Source organism: Musa acuminata, chromosome BXJ2-10 (genome assembly GCF_036884655.1).
Source record: "Musa acuminata AAA Group cultivar baxijiao chromosome BXJ2-10, Cavendish_Baxijiao_AAA, whole genome shotgun sequence".
In the NCBI taxonomy this organism is placed as follows: domain Eukaryota; kingdom Viridiplantae; phylum Streptophyta; class Magnoliopsida; order Zingiberales; family Musaceae; genus Musa; species Musa acuminata.
The window spans coordinates 32,261,183-32,277,476 of record NC_088347.1 but is presented as its reverse complement, the minus strand read 5'-3'; the positions used below and the strand labels follow the sequence as shown (position 1 = coordinate 32,277,476).

The following is a 16,294-nucleotide window of genomic DNA, read 5'->3' as shown; positions in this document are numbered from 1 at the left end:
CCCTTCCTTTGTAAATCATGACCAGTATTATTTTATGTCCTAATAATTCAAGCTCTCTGCACATGATCTTAAACAATGTTATACCGCACAGGGTGTTTCTGATGCCTGTCGTTTCTGTTGCCATTTTCTCTTCTCTTCCCCTGCTTTCTCGGCCAACGGAGAAGACAAAGCGTTACATCATTCGCATATCATCTTTTACCTTGGTGTTTGCAATCGGGTCGTCGTCTGTCTTCGGCGTCCGACCGACGATGAGATTCAGGCAGCGAAGCCAATAAAAAGCCAGCGGTTCCCTCCGGCCACTGTTCATCTGCACCATCTTCTGTGCTTTCTGAACGGAATCCCGAATGCCAATTTGTTTGTTAGACACATCAACGAGTGAGACAAACCAGCTAAAACAACGCTGCTGAGAAGGAGAGCGAGGAAAAAGTAAAGGGAGGAAGATGGACAGCAGTTGGTCACATCAGCTAGAAGAGGTCGACTGTGATTCCATCCAATGCTAATCACCCTTCCATTACCGTGTCCCGACGTGAGATGCCCATTAGATTGAATGAGCGACAGCAAGCAAACGTATAAGTTAGGACAGAAGCTCACAGGTCCAGAAATAAATGCATCAATATTGAATGCATCTTTGTTTCGATGTTCAATGAGCACATCCATTAGAGTATGTTGCAAGTGGACAGAGCTCAGTGAAGGGTGATTGGTTGGGTGACTCCATTGAGAACGAAGAGAACTTAGGTAACAACATTATGATATCTTTGTGGTCATTGTAGGTTTTTGATATAGAAAATGGATTAGTAGCTGAGCTAATGAGGGTGTTAGGAAAGCCGTAACTTTTGGATGAATCCACACACCCATGGGAGCATTGTTTGCCAGTCTGTCTTTATAAAGGAACAGGGGAGACAAGCTTTCGCTTGAGTTGGTTTGGTGGCCACAAAGCTCCACCAAAAGCCAATCAGTGCCCTCCTCTCCTCTCCTCTCCTCTCCTCTCTCCCTTCAGCCATGAGATCCTTCAGATCTCAGACAGCAGCAGAAGGAATAGAATAAGGAATCTAGGGGGAGAAAAGGAGATGGAAAAAGATTGATAGGCCTGGATTCTTGATTCATTCACCGCACTTCTTCTCTACCTTTCTCTTTTATACTCTCTGCAAATGAAGAAAGGTCGCACCTTTGTCACTGCATCTGCTATTTCTCTTGGTTTCCCTTGTCGTCTTGGGCCTGGTGACTCGAGGTTTTCTAGGGTTTAGGTTTTACGACAGGGATCATTGTGCTTGGACTCCTCGCTTGGTAGGTGCTTGTGCTTCTTCCAAGCTTCCATCTTTCTCCTTGATCTGCTTCTCCGAACAAAGGTGTGTTTTGGGTCAAGCAACTCCATCCTTCCTTCTCGGTTGGTTCTTGTGCACAAGATCCAGCTCAAGATCGGATTTTTGTGATCAAAGGGAAGGCTCTCGGGGGTGCCGGATGAAGACAACAAGATCGTGGACGGATGTCCTTCCTTGCAGCACGAACTGGTTCGTTCGCCAGGAAAACGGCGGGAGGTGGACTCAGGAGGAGAACAAGCGCTTCGAGGACGCCCTGGCAAAATTCGACGGAGACACCCCGGACCGTTGGGAAAAGGTGGCGGCTTTGATCCCTGGGAAGACGGTGCCAGATGTGCTTAGCCATTACCGGGAATTGGTGGACGACGTCACCGAGATAGAAGCCGGCCGGGTCCCCTGTCCTGTGTACTACGGGACTTCATCTTTTACACTGGACTGGGAGAACAGTTATGATTCCGAAGGATGGAAGAACACTTACTGCGCCGGCGGCGGCGGCGGCGGCAAGCGATCTGGTGCCAGAGCATCTCATCACGAGAGGAAGAAAGGAATCCCTTGGACCGAAGAGGAGCACAGGCAAGCTTCTTCATCTTTTGCATGCATCTTTGGACTTCAATTCCCAACCTGTTTGAGCTAATGTTCTTATTATTCTCCATGGTTTTGTTTCCTGCATCTTTGCAATCTGACATGAGTAGTGCTGTGGAAGATACTTGTGGTTGATGCTAATCTTATGCGAAACTTCTTCAGGCTGTTCTTGCTTGGACTGGACAAGTGTGGTAAAGGAGACTGGAGAAACATCTCTAGAAATTTCGTGATGACCAGGACTCCTACTCAGGTGGCCAGTCATGCCCAGAAGTACTTCATCAGGCTCAACTCTGGCAGCAAAGACAAGAGAAGGACCAGCATACATGACATTACTACTGTCGATTTGCCTGATAATAAACCTCCCTCACCATCTTCCCAACCATCCACTGTTACCACACAATCAAGTTTAGCTATGACACCTTCATTGTCAGGCCAATTATCCGCCATTCTCGATTCAGATCAACTCGGTGAAGTAGCTAGTGTCTTCAATCCATCATCACACGGCAATAAACTCATGCAGCGTCACTTTGGAATATCTCAACACAGGATGAAACTACAACCTCAAATGTTACCCTCGCTCATGGATGAGGTATCGCTGAATGTGACATCCCATAGATAGATGCTTGCTGATGGATCTTTTGGGAGGATTGGCTGATTCTGACCGCCTGGAAGTTTGAGGTTGAAAGAAAGATTCGGAATGCTTAAATTCCCCAGCATGTGGTTTCATAGTTGAAGCTCAAAAGCTTTTGCTTCTCTGTATGGTAAACCATTTCTACAGTATTGGATATCAGGAGTGTGACCTCAGCAACACAATCTCCTGATGACTCGTATCCTAATTATCATCAAGAGGGAGTGTTGCTTGTTGGAATTGGATTAATCACCATGCTTTGCCTTGTGGATTATTAGGGAAGCAAGGATATCGTGGGCTGTTCTTTCTCACCGGGCTTGATCAAAGTCATGCTACTCTTGTTGGGTTATCAGGTGAAGAGCTAAACCATGTAGTTGGGTTTGTTGTCTATTGAATCTGTCATGTTAAGTACATCCAATTGTTAGCAGATGAGAGGAAGGGGCATGCTTCCATGTTAAAGCTGGTGTTGTAGAGCAACTCGGCAATGGTCATGACTCACTGACCGTCGTTTCCTATGTTCCTAACTCTGCAACTCTGCAATGTTAAAGCATATCCAATTGTTTCCACAGAACTGCCGATTCCTTGCTTCCATCCATATGTTCTAACTCGAATCATCTGGAATACCAGATTGGATGAGACGGCTACCTTTGGTGGCTGTGCAATCGACAGTCAAATAGTGCTCATCCTTTGCTATAATGTCTCTCGAGTCACAAAGCATCTTCTTGCAGATGTCACTGTTGCTTTTGATGTCTGCACTGATGAAGAAAAAGTCAGCTTTTGTATAGTTAAAGACTTGAGAGCAACAGTATCACTTGTTTGACCAAATATGGTCACTTCAACCCCAGTTGGAGCTTGACTCTGCATTCAACTGCCTCGCCATCTCATTCTTCACCTCCTCCCCCTCCAATTCTGTATCATCTGCACATTGATATTGAGCATACATACTCTTTGTCTCATAATATTGAGCATTAGTGTCTCTCAATAGCTTGCTATCTCATGTCTCTACTGATTGTTTGGGAATCCTCCCTCAGAGCTGTTCCTACTCTTTTATGATGGTGAAGTTGATCCAACATAGAAGAAAATATAACAAGCAATCGGCTATGGGGTAGAAGACACTAATGCATCTAATCATTCCAATTGCTTCTCTATTTAAGATCTCTGCAGCTGAAATGGACTTACCCAATGACCTCAGCTGCAGCCACTCCTACTTTGTGATGGTTGTTCTTCTTGTTGTATCTGCCACTGTGTTGCTACTGGCACATCCACACGCTGGCTGCAACTTTCAAAGATCAAACTTGGTGTCTATACAAGTCACCTTCATTGACCAAAATCCAACCTTTCTTTTGGCGAGATGCTGCAGATTTTTGTCTGTAAGAGGGGAAAGATTCTTTCCAACATTATTTTAAGCCTCCTTGTCTCCTACAATGACTAAAAACCCCCAGAAAATGCTGCAAGCTTTTGTCTGCAAGTTGTGTGAGAGAAGGCTTCTGTTCTTCCACTTAATTTGATGTGCCGATATCCAGTAAAGATAAGTTTAGATTTTAAATTCATCCACAAAGGATCTATATAACAAAGAAAGTATTAGAAAGATGAACATAGTTGTTGCATATGAAAAAGATAAGATAACTGAGATCGAAAAGGATATAAAGCAATTAACTTTTATTAAGCTGGAAATGATCATATAAAACGGGTCGGACGATCATGCATAAAGATAACTCCGAAGGTAGATGGAGGCCTAATGTTTACATAGTATTGTCGTCGAACAGAAAACAAATACATTAAAGATGTTTCATCCTTCAAATACATATCTAATGCCCCCATCCATCTCATTCGGAGAGTTAGTTCGAAGGTACTTAGATAGTTGACGTTTTGCATCGTCTCGTCATTAGCTAAAAATCGACTAGAAATATTTTTAAATTTTTAAATTTTACACGATGAAAATACAAATTGAGATTAATAATAGTGTTTTTTACTTCGTACAAATTGTCTAATTAAAAACTTTTAAAACACATAAAATATAACAGAAAATAAGAATCATAGAGATGAATCACGGGTTCCGATGGCGCCCGAAGACCCGATAACCCCAACTTGGATCCCGTTTGGGATTTCGGAGCTGAATCCGCAAAACGATGGGGCGTAAATCCTATATCCATCGTGAACCCGACCTAGTAAGTTACTGGCGGATCCAAGCGGCTGCTCGTGGGTACATATGTCATGGACCCTCGGCCGCTGACATATGGCCCATCACCCTCGCCTCGCCCCCTCGACGATCACAAAGCTCGTCTCCACCGCCGCCCGCTTCCCAAAGTCCGAGCAGGAGTTCGTCCATCTATGCTCCAAAGGTCGTCTCCGAGAAGCCCTGCGAGGGTTCCTGCCCGAGCTATGGTCCGACCCAAATCTATTCTCCCACCTCCTCAACGGCTGCTGCGTCCCGCAGCAGTCCCTCCGCCAGGGCCAGCAGATTCACGCCCTCATCGTCGCCGCCGGCGCTGCCTCCCACCGCTTCACCGCCAACCACCTTCTTCACATGTACTCCAAGCTCGGTCAGGGAAATGCCGCCCGCGCTGTGTTCGATGCAATGCCCAGGAGGAACGTCATGTCGTTCAATATCCTTGTCGGGGGCCTCATACAGAACGGAGACATCCTTGCTGCGCGCAAGTTGTTCGATGAAATGCCCGAGAGGAATGTCGCCTCCTGGAATGCCATGATCACCGGCCTCGCCCATTTTGAGTTGGACGAAGAAGGGCTGGAGTTCTTCCGGAGGATGAGGGAAGCGGGCTTGAGGCCCGATGAATTCGGTCTAGGCAGCGCCTTGAGATGTTGTGCTGGGCTGAAAGACATTGGTTCTGGCCACCAGATCCATGCTTATGTGGTTCGGAATGGCTTCGAGCATGATATGTGTGTTGGGAGTTCTCTGGCTCACATGTACATGAGATGTGGTTGTCTTGATGATGGAGAGAGGGTTCTAAAAGGATTGCCTACCATTAACGTAGTATCATGCAATACCATAATTGCAGGAAGAGCACAGAATGGGGACACCGAAGGAGCAGTCCACCATTTCAGTCTGATGAAGGCTGTAGGATTATCACCGGACCATGTGACTTTCGTTAGCGTTATAAGCTCGTGCTCAGACTTGGCCTCCCTCGGACAGGGACAACAGGTTCATGCGGAAGTCATCAAAGCTGGAGTTGATTCCGTAATTCCAGTGAGGAGTTCACTTATAAGCATGTATTCAAAATGTGGTTGCTTAGATGATTCTTCTAAGATATTCTCTGAATCCGACGATGGATCAGATCTTGTGCTTTGGAGCTCCATGATTGCGGCTTACGGTTTCCATGGACATGGGGAGGAGGCAATCCAGCTTTTTGACAAGATGGTCAGAGAAGGGACTGATCCCAGTGAAGTGACATTCTTAAGCTTGCTGTATGCTTGCAGCCATAGTGGGTTGAAGGATAAGGGAAAAGAATATTTTGAGCTCATGATGCATAAATATGGATTCAAGCCTACTCTGAAGCACTACACTTGCATGGTGGATCTTCTTGGGCGATCAGGATGTCTGGATGAGGCTGAAACTCTTATCAGATCTATGCCCATTCCAGCTGATGCTGTCATTTGGAAGACCTTGTTGTCTGCCTGTAAAACCCATAAGAATGCAGAGATGGCAGAGAGAGTGGCAGAGTGTGTTCTGAGGTTGGACCCTCAGGATTCTGCTTCTTATGTGCTGCTATCGAATATTCGAGCCACCACTGCCAGATGGATTGATGTTTCTGAGGTAAGGAGAGCTATGAGGGAGAAGAGAGTGAGGAAGGAGCCTGGAATCAGCTGGGTAGAGTACAAGGGCCAGGTCTATCAGTTTTCTACAGGAGATACATCAAATCCAAGGCAAAAGGAGATTGATCAGCTGTTGGCACAACTGCTTGGTAGAATGAGGGAGTTAGGATATTTACCAGACACTAGCACAGTCTTCCATGACATGGAGGAAGAGGAAAAAGAGACCAGTTTGGCTCACCACAATGAAAAGTTGGCCATTGCATTTGCCATTCTAAGCTTGCCAGTCGGAGTTCCAATTCGAATTATGAAAAACTTACGTGTCTGCGATGATTGTCACGAAGCAATTAAGTACATATCCAAAATTGCAGAGCGAGAAATTGTGGTGAGGGATGTTACCCGGTTTCATCACTTCAGAGATGGAGAATGTTCTTGTAAAGGTTACTGGTGATCAAGGCAAAAAGATTTTGAAAGCATTCATGTTGTATGAGTATATTGAATATGGTCCAGAGCGTCTTACAATGGATGCTGGGCATAGAAGAAGTATCGGAAGGAAAGAAGATGACAATTTTTGTTAGCAGGGCTGACAATTTTGACATTTTTATATATGAGATAAAAGAAGATGATATGTTGACAATGTCTATGGGTGGATCATATCCAACATTCTTTTATTCTAATCTAACAGAATGGTAAAACCCTTTCTGAATCTAACTCTTTGGTGCATGATATCAATTATAAGTGGCACTCAAATGAAAAATAAAAGGTGCAGGTTGTGATTGATTGCCTGGAGAATGGTATTCCTCTTGTTTTCGGATTTCATACCATGGATTTTTCAATTGTTTCATTGCACTGGCTTCACTTATGCCTTGGTTTCATTGTGCAAATGTGATACTTTGGTCTGAACCCTACTCTCATTGTAGATACTAAATGTTGTTATTCACCTTGTGTTACCTTCTTTTCACTTAAAATTCTCACTTAAACAGTATGTGATATATTTTGTTATTCAGATTCAGGTGAAATAGAAATTTGGTTGGTATGATTTGGTCAAATAGAATTCCAATCAGTTTTAGTTCAAATTGATGGACTGGGTTCAATCTTTATATCAGTTAAGAATTTCATCTTAAAGTTTTATTCTGAACTAAGTAAGTCAGTTCAGCTTGTTAGTGACTCATTTAAAAAATTTCTTATAGTTTTTGCCATGTGTGAGTGATAGAGTATAGCTTTCTTGTTGAAGGTTGCTTATATTATATAATCAATCGAAGTAGGTATTGGACTTCCGAGTGTGTGCATCTTAAAGCAGCCCAGTAAACATCAACATTCAATTTACCTGTGTTACTTAGCATGCATCCGTAAGCTTGCAATTATAGTGTTTTTTTTTATTTTTTAAGTTCCACTCTCCATATGAAAGTTATTGCTTAAACATAATAGCCAGAAATTAGGCATGTGAATTTTGGGATTCGGCTTGAATAATCGCATATGATTTTTTATGTTTTTAAATACATTTTATGCTTACAAAGTTTAACATGCTGATGGTGTTGACTAATAGAAGGGTCTCAGTGTTGAACTAGAAATAGACTATATCCTCTGGACTAACTGTATCTATTCATTCCTATCCTAGTTTTTTTCCTTAGTCAGTCTGGCCTGATTTTGGTGAATTTAGACTAGATAAAAAATTATACCCACCTTTAACTACTTCAGGCTGAAGGATGCAAATGAGGTACATTTGCAACCTCATCCAGTGATATAAATTTCTAGAATGGTGATATTGTTGGTAATGCATTGTCTCTAGAAAGCAATTGGCAGATTTAAATTAAAATGCGGTGAGTTTTAAAAGATTCAGAAGTTAGATATTTGGTTTGCTCCAGATAGTAGTTAAATTCTGCATGTTTTTACCGTATTCTTGTGAAGCCCAGAGACATACCGTCATTTTCCGATTAATCTCGGCAGTCTAATTGTGTTACTAGCCCAACCATGCGCGTGAGTTGAATGTGGCACCAAAGGGTGGATATTTTCAGCTTCCTATTTTGTTTGACTTCATATTTTACTTATATAATCCTTGATAACTATGCTGCCATTAGTATTGTTTCACTTACCATCTTTCTATGTATCGCTAGTCTTTTATAGATTTTTAGGGCTGTGATTAATCCTATTGCTGGTTTATTAATATTTTTTGGTCTTAGCAGATCTACTTTATGGATTCCCCTGAATTTTGTTAGAAATTTGTAATGCACAACTAGTGTATTGCACTGTGGCTGTTGTATGTATATTCTTTTACAATAGTTCACATGCTGTTAGTTTTTGGGTACCTGAGTGTGTACTATGATTTGAGCTGTGAGCATGCATTCACTTCTGGCGCCCAAATATCCATTTAGCTATGCTTTCTAGTGGAAAATGGACTGGAGAACTGAAAGCCCCATCCATCTGCATCTACTACTCCTTCGACAGAAAATATGATTCTGATCCATTGACTTCATTATTTTTGTCGCGCACATTTTTCATCACCAGACAACTTTATTGGTTGGTTTTTCTGGTTCTCCATCCTTTTCTACTTTCACACAAGCAAATAAATGAGTCTAACAGAATATAATCACGACCTTTTCTGTGATTAAGCATTTCGTCTGAACATTGTCGTGGGAAAATGTGCAGTTTGGCTTATTTGTTTGGGTTCCTAACAGAAAAAAGACATGTTTTGTTAGCGTAAAGAAGAATAATTATTATACATGCTTTTGACTCATGTTTTGCGTCTGTTGCAGTGGCTTTGGTGAAAGAAACAGATTCTGCATCTTTATATCTCAAACAAGCCTTTTTTGACGCACTATTCTCTTGGTGGTGTCATGATTCAGCATGATAGATTGTCTGCCACCATCGATGGTCAAGGTTGACTCCACGGCAACCACACATCTAAAATGGCACTAAGAACCAGAGTTCGGATGTCCATTTCAGACTCAACTAAGTTCGATCACTCAGAGCTGGTGGACCTGAAGGTACTACTACAGTAGATCGTCTAGGCTGTAGGATATGAGGTTCCTCAAACAAAACTATACTTAATTCGATTTTGATATGTGATTGTGCCTCAGACAAGAGTTTTTGGTTCTTCCATGGATGACCGTCTTTGTGGTTCCTGTCGCAGGCTGATGATCATGAGGGATAGTTGGCTTTGATCTTTGGCAATTGCAAGGCAGTATCAGGTGGTGCATGATGGTCTCCTGTACTTTTATTATTATTATTATTTTTAATTTAACCAATAATCGAACAATGATTTTTTTGTTTTACATGCGTTGTTTATGGAGACCATAAACAATTTGTGTCTGCAATAGGTAGGCCATAGATTCAATTTGTGTTCCTTTTTCTTATCCTTCTTTTGGCATTTCATAAAATATCGACAAGTATTCAGCAACAAGTGAAATCTGTTCTGCAGTCAACCTTATCTAATAGTTGGTGGAGATCATGGCATAATTGTTTTAGGTGGGACCTCTGTCGCCGTCCTTCTTCAGATGAGCAGCTCTGTCTCAGGCAAATCCACTGAACAATTTGCTGTGTTTGTTTAGATATCTCTTGATAAGCATTCTTACAGAAAGGCTTTAGGGTGAGTTTGCTGTTAACAGCCTCCTAAACATAGATTTTTATTCTAAGCATCATATCATTTGCATGATAATGATTTCAACCTCCACCGTGCTGACTGAGTTTGAAGTGTAGGACTTATACTCCCTATAATTTCTTTTTCTTTAGCTCAAAATGACGTCATTATATTTCAGTTCCTTTTAGGGCTTCTTCTTATAATTGTCTATAGAAACTTTGATTCTAGTTTGGTTGAAGTGCAGGGAGAATAATAGGTTTTGATGTCAGGTGGTGTCTGTCTTGTGGTGAGCCAAATGATTCTTTAGCCACTGGGAAGTATTCTTCTAGCATATTATATTGTATATGCCTAATTTTATAGTGACTCAGTCTCATATGAATGAATATTGAGGCCAATAATAAGCCTTTGATTTTTTATATTCCACAAAACTTTTATAGGGTGTAAAAGTTGAGACCATCAATGATTTCAGGAATGCATCATCACCACTATTAATCAATCATCTGCACTTTGGAGAACCAAATTCTAAGTAACAAGGACGAGATTATGTAGATGTGAATTCATGCGCTTACATTCTCATTTGGACATTAAAAATAGATTATTTCGATTCGGAAACGGAGGGAGGTAGACCTTCTGGCAGTTTTAATTTCAGACACTAACTAGTCACTGACTATTTATGTATCTGCAGATCTCTTGTCTGATAGGTGTTCATTTCCTTAACCATTCCCCATCAATTAATTAATGGGTGTGGGCGAATGGCATAGCAAGAATAAGAAGAAGAAGAAGAAGAAGAAGAAGAAGAAGAAGAGCCACCTGCGCCGCCGTCCCACGAATCCTTTTGATGCCCCCGTCGTGCCTCTGTTGGGCGGAGGTCGGCGCGCACTCATCCGTTAAATGTATCCACCCACGTTCTTAATCTCCTTCCTCTGTTGTCCTAATGGCAATGTCACCCATATGTTTAGCACACCATAAGCAAACGCACGACGTTTTCTTTCCCGTCTCGGCCGAGCCACGAAACATGGAAGCTCCATGACGGGTGATCTCAACCGTCCACCTTGGATGACAAAACATGATGGGATTCCAGATAGTTCCGATTCGATTCCAATTGAAACGGTTCATAAACCCGAATCACTGATCTAATTTTGATTTCCATCCGATCCATAAAAAAGTAAAATAAATTAATCCACCAAGATTTAAATCCGTCATTAGATTTGACGTCTAAAATCCTGATCACTACACCGCGAAACCTATTTATATTTTACTTTTTATTTTATTTTTCGTATTTATCGTCAGTTTGATTCGATGCTGGTTTCAAGTTCTGGAAATCCAAACCGGACCGGCCAGTTTGATTCGATTTGGTTCGATTTGGTTCCAGATGAAATCGAACCGCGATCACCTCTGCAACGACGGAAGTGCGTTTCGTGGGTCCGGCGAGACACAGGATCTGTTGCTGGGGGGGTGGGAGAGGCTCGACACCTACCACCAACTCATAATGTGCTGGAATGCAGCAGCATCCCACACCGTCCCATTTAATCATCCTCTCTGTTGGACGGCTACGTGTCGGTTACCCTCCCATGGTGACAAGCAGTGAGAGAGAGAGAGACAGCCCCGAGAAGCCGTCAAAGCGCTCCTCGTAGAACTCACTCACTGTTGGAGAGTAAACTAATTCCATCTGCTCTGTTTCCAATGTGGCTTGGAATTCGGCCGTGGGAGGTCAACTGCTACGTCCCCCTCCCCCCCCTCTCTCTCTCTCTCTCCCTCGCTCAGGGCCAACAGTAGAACAGATTCTTAGGCTCATCGGTAACCCATTCGGATAAACGACGCCAGGCACATAAGCAGAGCATGTCAGTGTCTCCGCATACTGGAAACAGCTATCTCGGGCGGGCAGTACGTGGCCCATCTCGTTCCCTCGCTCGCTTGCATGGACCAACGTGGCTTGTTCTCCCCATGTTTTCCCTGTTTCTTGCATGGATCGTTGCCACAATATAGGCACCACTGTCATTGAGCGAGAGAGTCAGTTGTACCACGGAGCACACCGGCTGACAACCAAGGCTGATGGGTCGTAATAGATTTAATGGGGCGAGTGTGATGGTCTGCTACCGACTGCTGCTGGGAAGATGGAAGGGATCATTCCCCTCCCCTGAGGAGTCGTCCCCAGTAGAGTTGATGTCCTTTTCTGCCATCAAGATATATCCAGTAGCACAAGAGTGTCAGAGGAGGGTCTCCATGAGGTCCAAATACATGCATCCGGCCACCCTCCCGTCCCTTTATATACCCCGACCCAGCTTTCTCTCCCACAGCACACACACCCCCTTCCGAGTGTAAAGAGAGCAGCAGCGGCTGCCCCCCCACCCCCCCACCCCAAGCAGAGCAGGGAAGACGGTAACACCATGTCTTCGATCACTCCCAATTCTTCTTCCTTCGCAGCAGCTGCTGCTGCTGTGACCATTGTATCGAAGTGCACGGTGTGCCCCGACAGCGACTCCTCCCTCGGCGATCTCCCGCTCTCCGTCTCCGACCTCCCCATGCTGTCTTGCCACTACATCCAGAAGGGACTCTTCTTCCCCTCTCCCCAGATGCCCATTGCCTCGCTGGTCTCCCTCCTCACCTCCTCCCTCTCCGCCGCGCTGTCCCTCTTCCCCCCCCTGGCTGGCCGCCTCTCCACCCTACCCGACGGTCGCATCCTCGTCTCCTGCAATGACGCTGGCGTCGAATTTGCCTACGCCACCGCCTACTCGCTCACCCTCCCCGACCTCCTCCCTCCCTCCTCCGATGTGCCGGCGGCGGTCAAGTCGCTCTTCCCCCTCGACGGCGCCATCAGCTTCCACGGCCATTTCCGCCCGCTCGCCTCTTTTCAGCTCACCGAGCTCGCGGACGGCGCCGTGTTCCTCGGCGCGGCCGTCAACCACGCCGTCGTCGATGGGACCTCGTTCTGGAACTTCTTCAACGCGTGGGCGGAGCTCTGCCGCCGCGGCTCCCCCTCGCCGCCGGACTTTCGCCGAAACTACTTCGGCGACTCCAAGGCGGTGCTTCGGTTCCCCGGCGGACGCGGCCCCGAGGTGACGTTTCCGGTGGACGCGCCGCTTCGAGAGCGGATCTTCCGCTTAAGCCGGGAGGCCATTTTCGAGCTCAAATCGAGGGCCAACGACGGCTTCGCAAACGTCGCGGCCGTCGGTGATCCCAACGCCGAGATATATGGCAAGCAAGTCCACGACCCGAAGGCGGTGATGGCGTACAAAGAGGAGCAGATCTCTTCCTTCCAGTCACTGTGCGCCCACGTGTGGCGGTCCGTGACGCGGGCTCGGAAGCAGCTGCCGCCGGAGGCGATGACGACGTTCCGGATGGCCGTAAACTGCCGGCACCGGGTGGAGCCCCAGGTGGCGCCCGACTACTTCGGGAACGCGATCCAGAGCATCCCGACGACGGCAGCGGTGAGGGAGGTAGTGGGGCGGGACCTCCGCTGGGCGGCGGGGCTGCTGCACCGCAACGTGGCGTCGCATGGAAACGAGACGATCCGACGTGGTGTGGCGGTGTGGGAGGCGGCGCCGCGGTGCTTCCCACTGGGGAACCCGGACGGGGCGGGATTGACGATGGGCAGCTCCCACCGGTTCCCCATGTACGAGGGAAACGACTTCGGGTGGGGCCTCCCGGCGGCCGTTCGGAGCGGCAGGGCGAACAAGTTCGACGGGAAGATGTCGGCGTTCCCTGGGAGGGAGGGCGGGGGTAGCGTGGAGTTGGAGGTGTGCCTGGCGCCGGAGACCATGGAAGCGCTCCTCCGCGACGAGGAGTTCATGAGCTACGTCACGGAGTAGAGCGGCTGCGGCGGAGGCAGCAGCAGCGACGAAGCCGTCGCACCGTCTCACCGTCCCGCGTCGGAGCCAGAAACTGTCGATCAACTGCTCCACGTTATATCCACCCGTCCGCTGTTTTAACTCGTTCCCCGTCTTGGCATTTTGTTTGCTCTCCAGCAAGTGTCTGGGGCTTAGTGTGCTGCTTCTGCTGTGTCGGTTTGGTTCCCTCAAGTCTAATCTCGAGTTGGTCTGCGTCCTCTTCCGGTATAATTTGTTATGTATGTCGAAGCTTATCCTCTTCTTCTTCTTCTTCTTCTTTGAACGTTTGTTTCCCACCGAGTAGCTTTCCGAGGAACTTTTCCGCCCTTTTCTGGGCCCATCAGATATGTTGCAGAGCTGCACAAGTCAAAACGTCGAACAGGTTGCTGCCTGCCTCTAGACGATACCGGTAGATGCTGCTTCAGAACCAGAACAAATGCTTACCGTCCTCGCCAATTCACAGGGTGTAATTATCGATCGACAGGCCACAACAGTACATCTGCACATCCATCGGATTGGTCCAATCCCCTTCCGTCACAATGATACAGCGGAACTGCGCATCATTAGCGTGGCTTCTACTTCTCCATCGAATCGATGTGAGGCTAAACTTACTTGTCAAGTCCGTTGATATCAGTAACAAATGGCGAAGGGACATAACATGTTAGCAACAATATTTAAAGGAAAAGCTTCTACGGAAGTGCTTAACCTGCTGCTGTTGCTAGTAGCAGCTGATGGCACCAAAGATCGGCAGCACTGAACGATTGGGCTCCACCAACCAAATGAATATATAGCTGCGTATGTATCTGTTAATGCGCTAAAGAGGATGACAAGCTAATGATGCACAAATTTTGTTCATGAAGCTCAAACTAGCACAAGTGCCAGACATCACTCGACCACTAGCACAATAAAAGTAGCACTTTAAACCGATGTTTAAAGTGCTACTTTTGTTGCTGAAAATTAGGAGAAACAAAGCTACATGGATTGATATTTTCAGCAGTCACAAAGGAAAAACAACTATGTATCTACTAGATTTTGTTATTTTGACACATAAACATGCGGCTTTCTTTCGAGCATTACACTGGAATGCTTCTGTAAATGTGAAAGGCAAGTTAGAAATAGAGTTTATTAATTCTAAGATTGAGAAAATGAACCACATGCAACATGACATAGGACCAAAAACACTCTACAATTCAACAAGGAATTGACCTCCAATGGTTCTGTTAGTTTATGATAGATGCCCCTCAGTTGCAAGCAGTTTGCTTGATATAGAAGAAACATTGGCCAGCGAGAATAGCATTACTTTTGTCCTTACCAACACCATCAACTCTGATGTAGAGGTAATGGACACATTACACCAATTCTAGTGAAAGATGAAAATTATATGTTTGGTGACAATAAATTCATTGCCAGTAGCACGTTCATGTGAAGAAGCCAACTCACTTTGGAAGGAACACAAAGCATCTTGGCAATTGCCAGAGCACCAAATACCTGAAATACTATAAATTATTCTGAGGACATCATGCAATAGAAACAAGTTCATCATGTATAGAAATGCTTTTCGATTGATATTACCATAATTCATAGTGAAGATGCATGAACAATGTCTGGTTTGAAGTTTGCCCTAAAATTATTCTGGGGTTTGGTGCCAGTGAGAGTGCAACCCTTTTTGATACCATGGGCAAGGAAAGCTGCAAATAGAACTCAGGGCAGGGCAGAAAACAAGTGAACAATGGAAATAAAAAAGAAAATTGATAGAGAATGATTGCAACCAAAAAAAGTATGACCCATACCACCCATACTGGTACCATACCATCCAAATGCGTTAATCGTTGGCCCGGCAAAGTGTTGTGGACTAATAAAAAACATTTATTTCCTATTTTCTGCTTTTGAATAATACATCTTCTATGATACATATCATAGAAGTACAACCTTGTTCGAGAACATCCTCAGATAGGAAGCTTGTAGGAAAAGAAACCTAAATGACAAGGTCATTGGAGGTGGTGACAATTTCAATGCCATCAAAATGATCCAAAGATGTGTCTTCATGATAGTAAGCTTGGAACATTAACATAATCCCGGGATCCAATCTATGTAGTCTTTAAGTAAACTTGTGTGTGGCTGACCTAAAGAAGAGAATCTTACAAAAGCCTAGCATGATTACATCACCGATATAATTTACTCTACAAGATGAGCTTCGATTGTTACTAGGACATGACAATTTATACACATCAAGAACTGGAGCCTTAAGTTTGATTACCTCCATGAACCAATAACTTTAGCACCATGGAATTCCTGAGGCACCCGCTTCATGATTTCGTCACAACGAGCACCTGCAACAAGCAGTATAAAGGCGATCATTAGATGTTGGTATCAAAGAAGCTGTAAGACTTGTCTCTTTATTTCAACTAATAGGCTCTTTTGCACACAATAAAAGACCAAAACAAATCCAAGGTTTCAATGATACTGTATGCTCTGGTTCGCAATCGAACTATGTAGAACAAATAACGCAAGTGGAACTGAGAAATATTTGCCTCACTCCCCGATTTTATTTGGAGGACGCTAATTATCCTGTTTTGGCGATCATCAATTATGTCGA

The 16,294-nt window shown here is 44.9% G+C and overlaps 3 protein-coding genes across 7 annotated transcripts; all 3 read left to right on the top strand.

The window, feature by feature from the left end:
• The first annotated feature begins 737 nt into the window (after positions 1–737).
• On the top strand, positions 738–3,222 carry LOC103968963 (transcription factor DIVARICATA). 5 transcript variants are annotated; one of them, XR_670529.3, is made up of 4 exons: positions 740–1,889; positions 2,061–2,659; positions 2,805–2,879; positions 2,955–3,222. XR_670529.3 is itself a non-coding variant. In XM_009382340.3 (3 exons), exons 2-3 carry the CDS (start codon positions 1,459–1,461, stop codon positions 2,515–2,517), a joined length of 888 nt encoding a protein of 295 aa, XP_009380615.2. In that variant the 5' UTR covers positions 738–1,346; positions 1,442–1,458; the 3' UTR covers positions 2,518–3,222. The 5 variants fall into 5 exon arrangements, 2 of the variants coding, with proteins under 2 accessions (XP_009380615.2, XP_009380614.2); XM_009382340.3 differs by having other exon boundaries at positions 738–1,346; positions 1,442–1,889; positions 2,061–3,222; XM_009382339.3 differs by having other exon boundaries at positions 739–1,346; positions 1,437–1,889; positions 2,061–3,222.
• A 1,472-nt stretch (positions 3,223–4,694) lies between these two features.
• LOC135625602 (pentatricopeptide repeat-containing protein At2g41080-like) lies at positions 4,695–9,566 on the top strand. Its single transcript, XM_065130615.1, has 3 exons — positions 4,695–6,983; positions 9,048–9,278; positions 9,425–9,566. Exon 1 carries the CDS (start codon positions 4,763–4,765, stop codon positions 6,743–6,745), a length of 1,983 nt encoding a protein of 660 aa, XP_064986687.1. The 5' UTR covers positions 4,695–4,762; the 3' UTR covers positions 6,746–6,983; positions 9,048–9,278; positions 9,425–9,566.
• A 2,624-nt stretch (positions 9,567–12,190) lies between these two features.
• On the top strand, positions 12,191–13,965 carry LOC135625220 (protein ENHANCED PSEUDOMONAS SUSCEPTIBILITY 1-like). The gene has a single exon (XM_065129672.1). It carries the CDS (start codon positions 12,259–12,261, stop codon positions 13,678–13,680), a length of 1,422 nt encoding a protein of 473 aa, XP_064985744.1. The 5' UTR covers positions 12,191–12,258; the 3' UTR covers positions 13,681–13,965.
• The last annotated feature ends 2,329 nt before the right edge of the window (positions 13,966–16,294 follow it).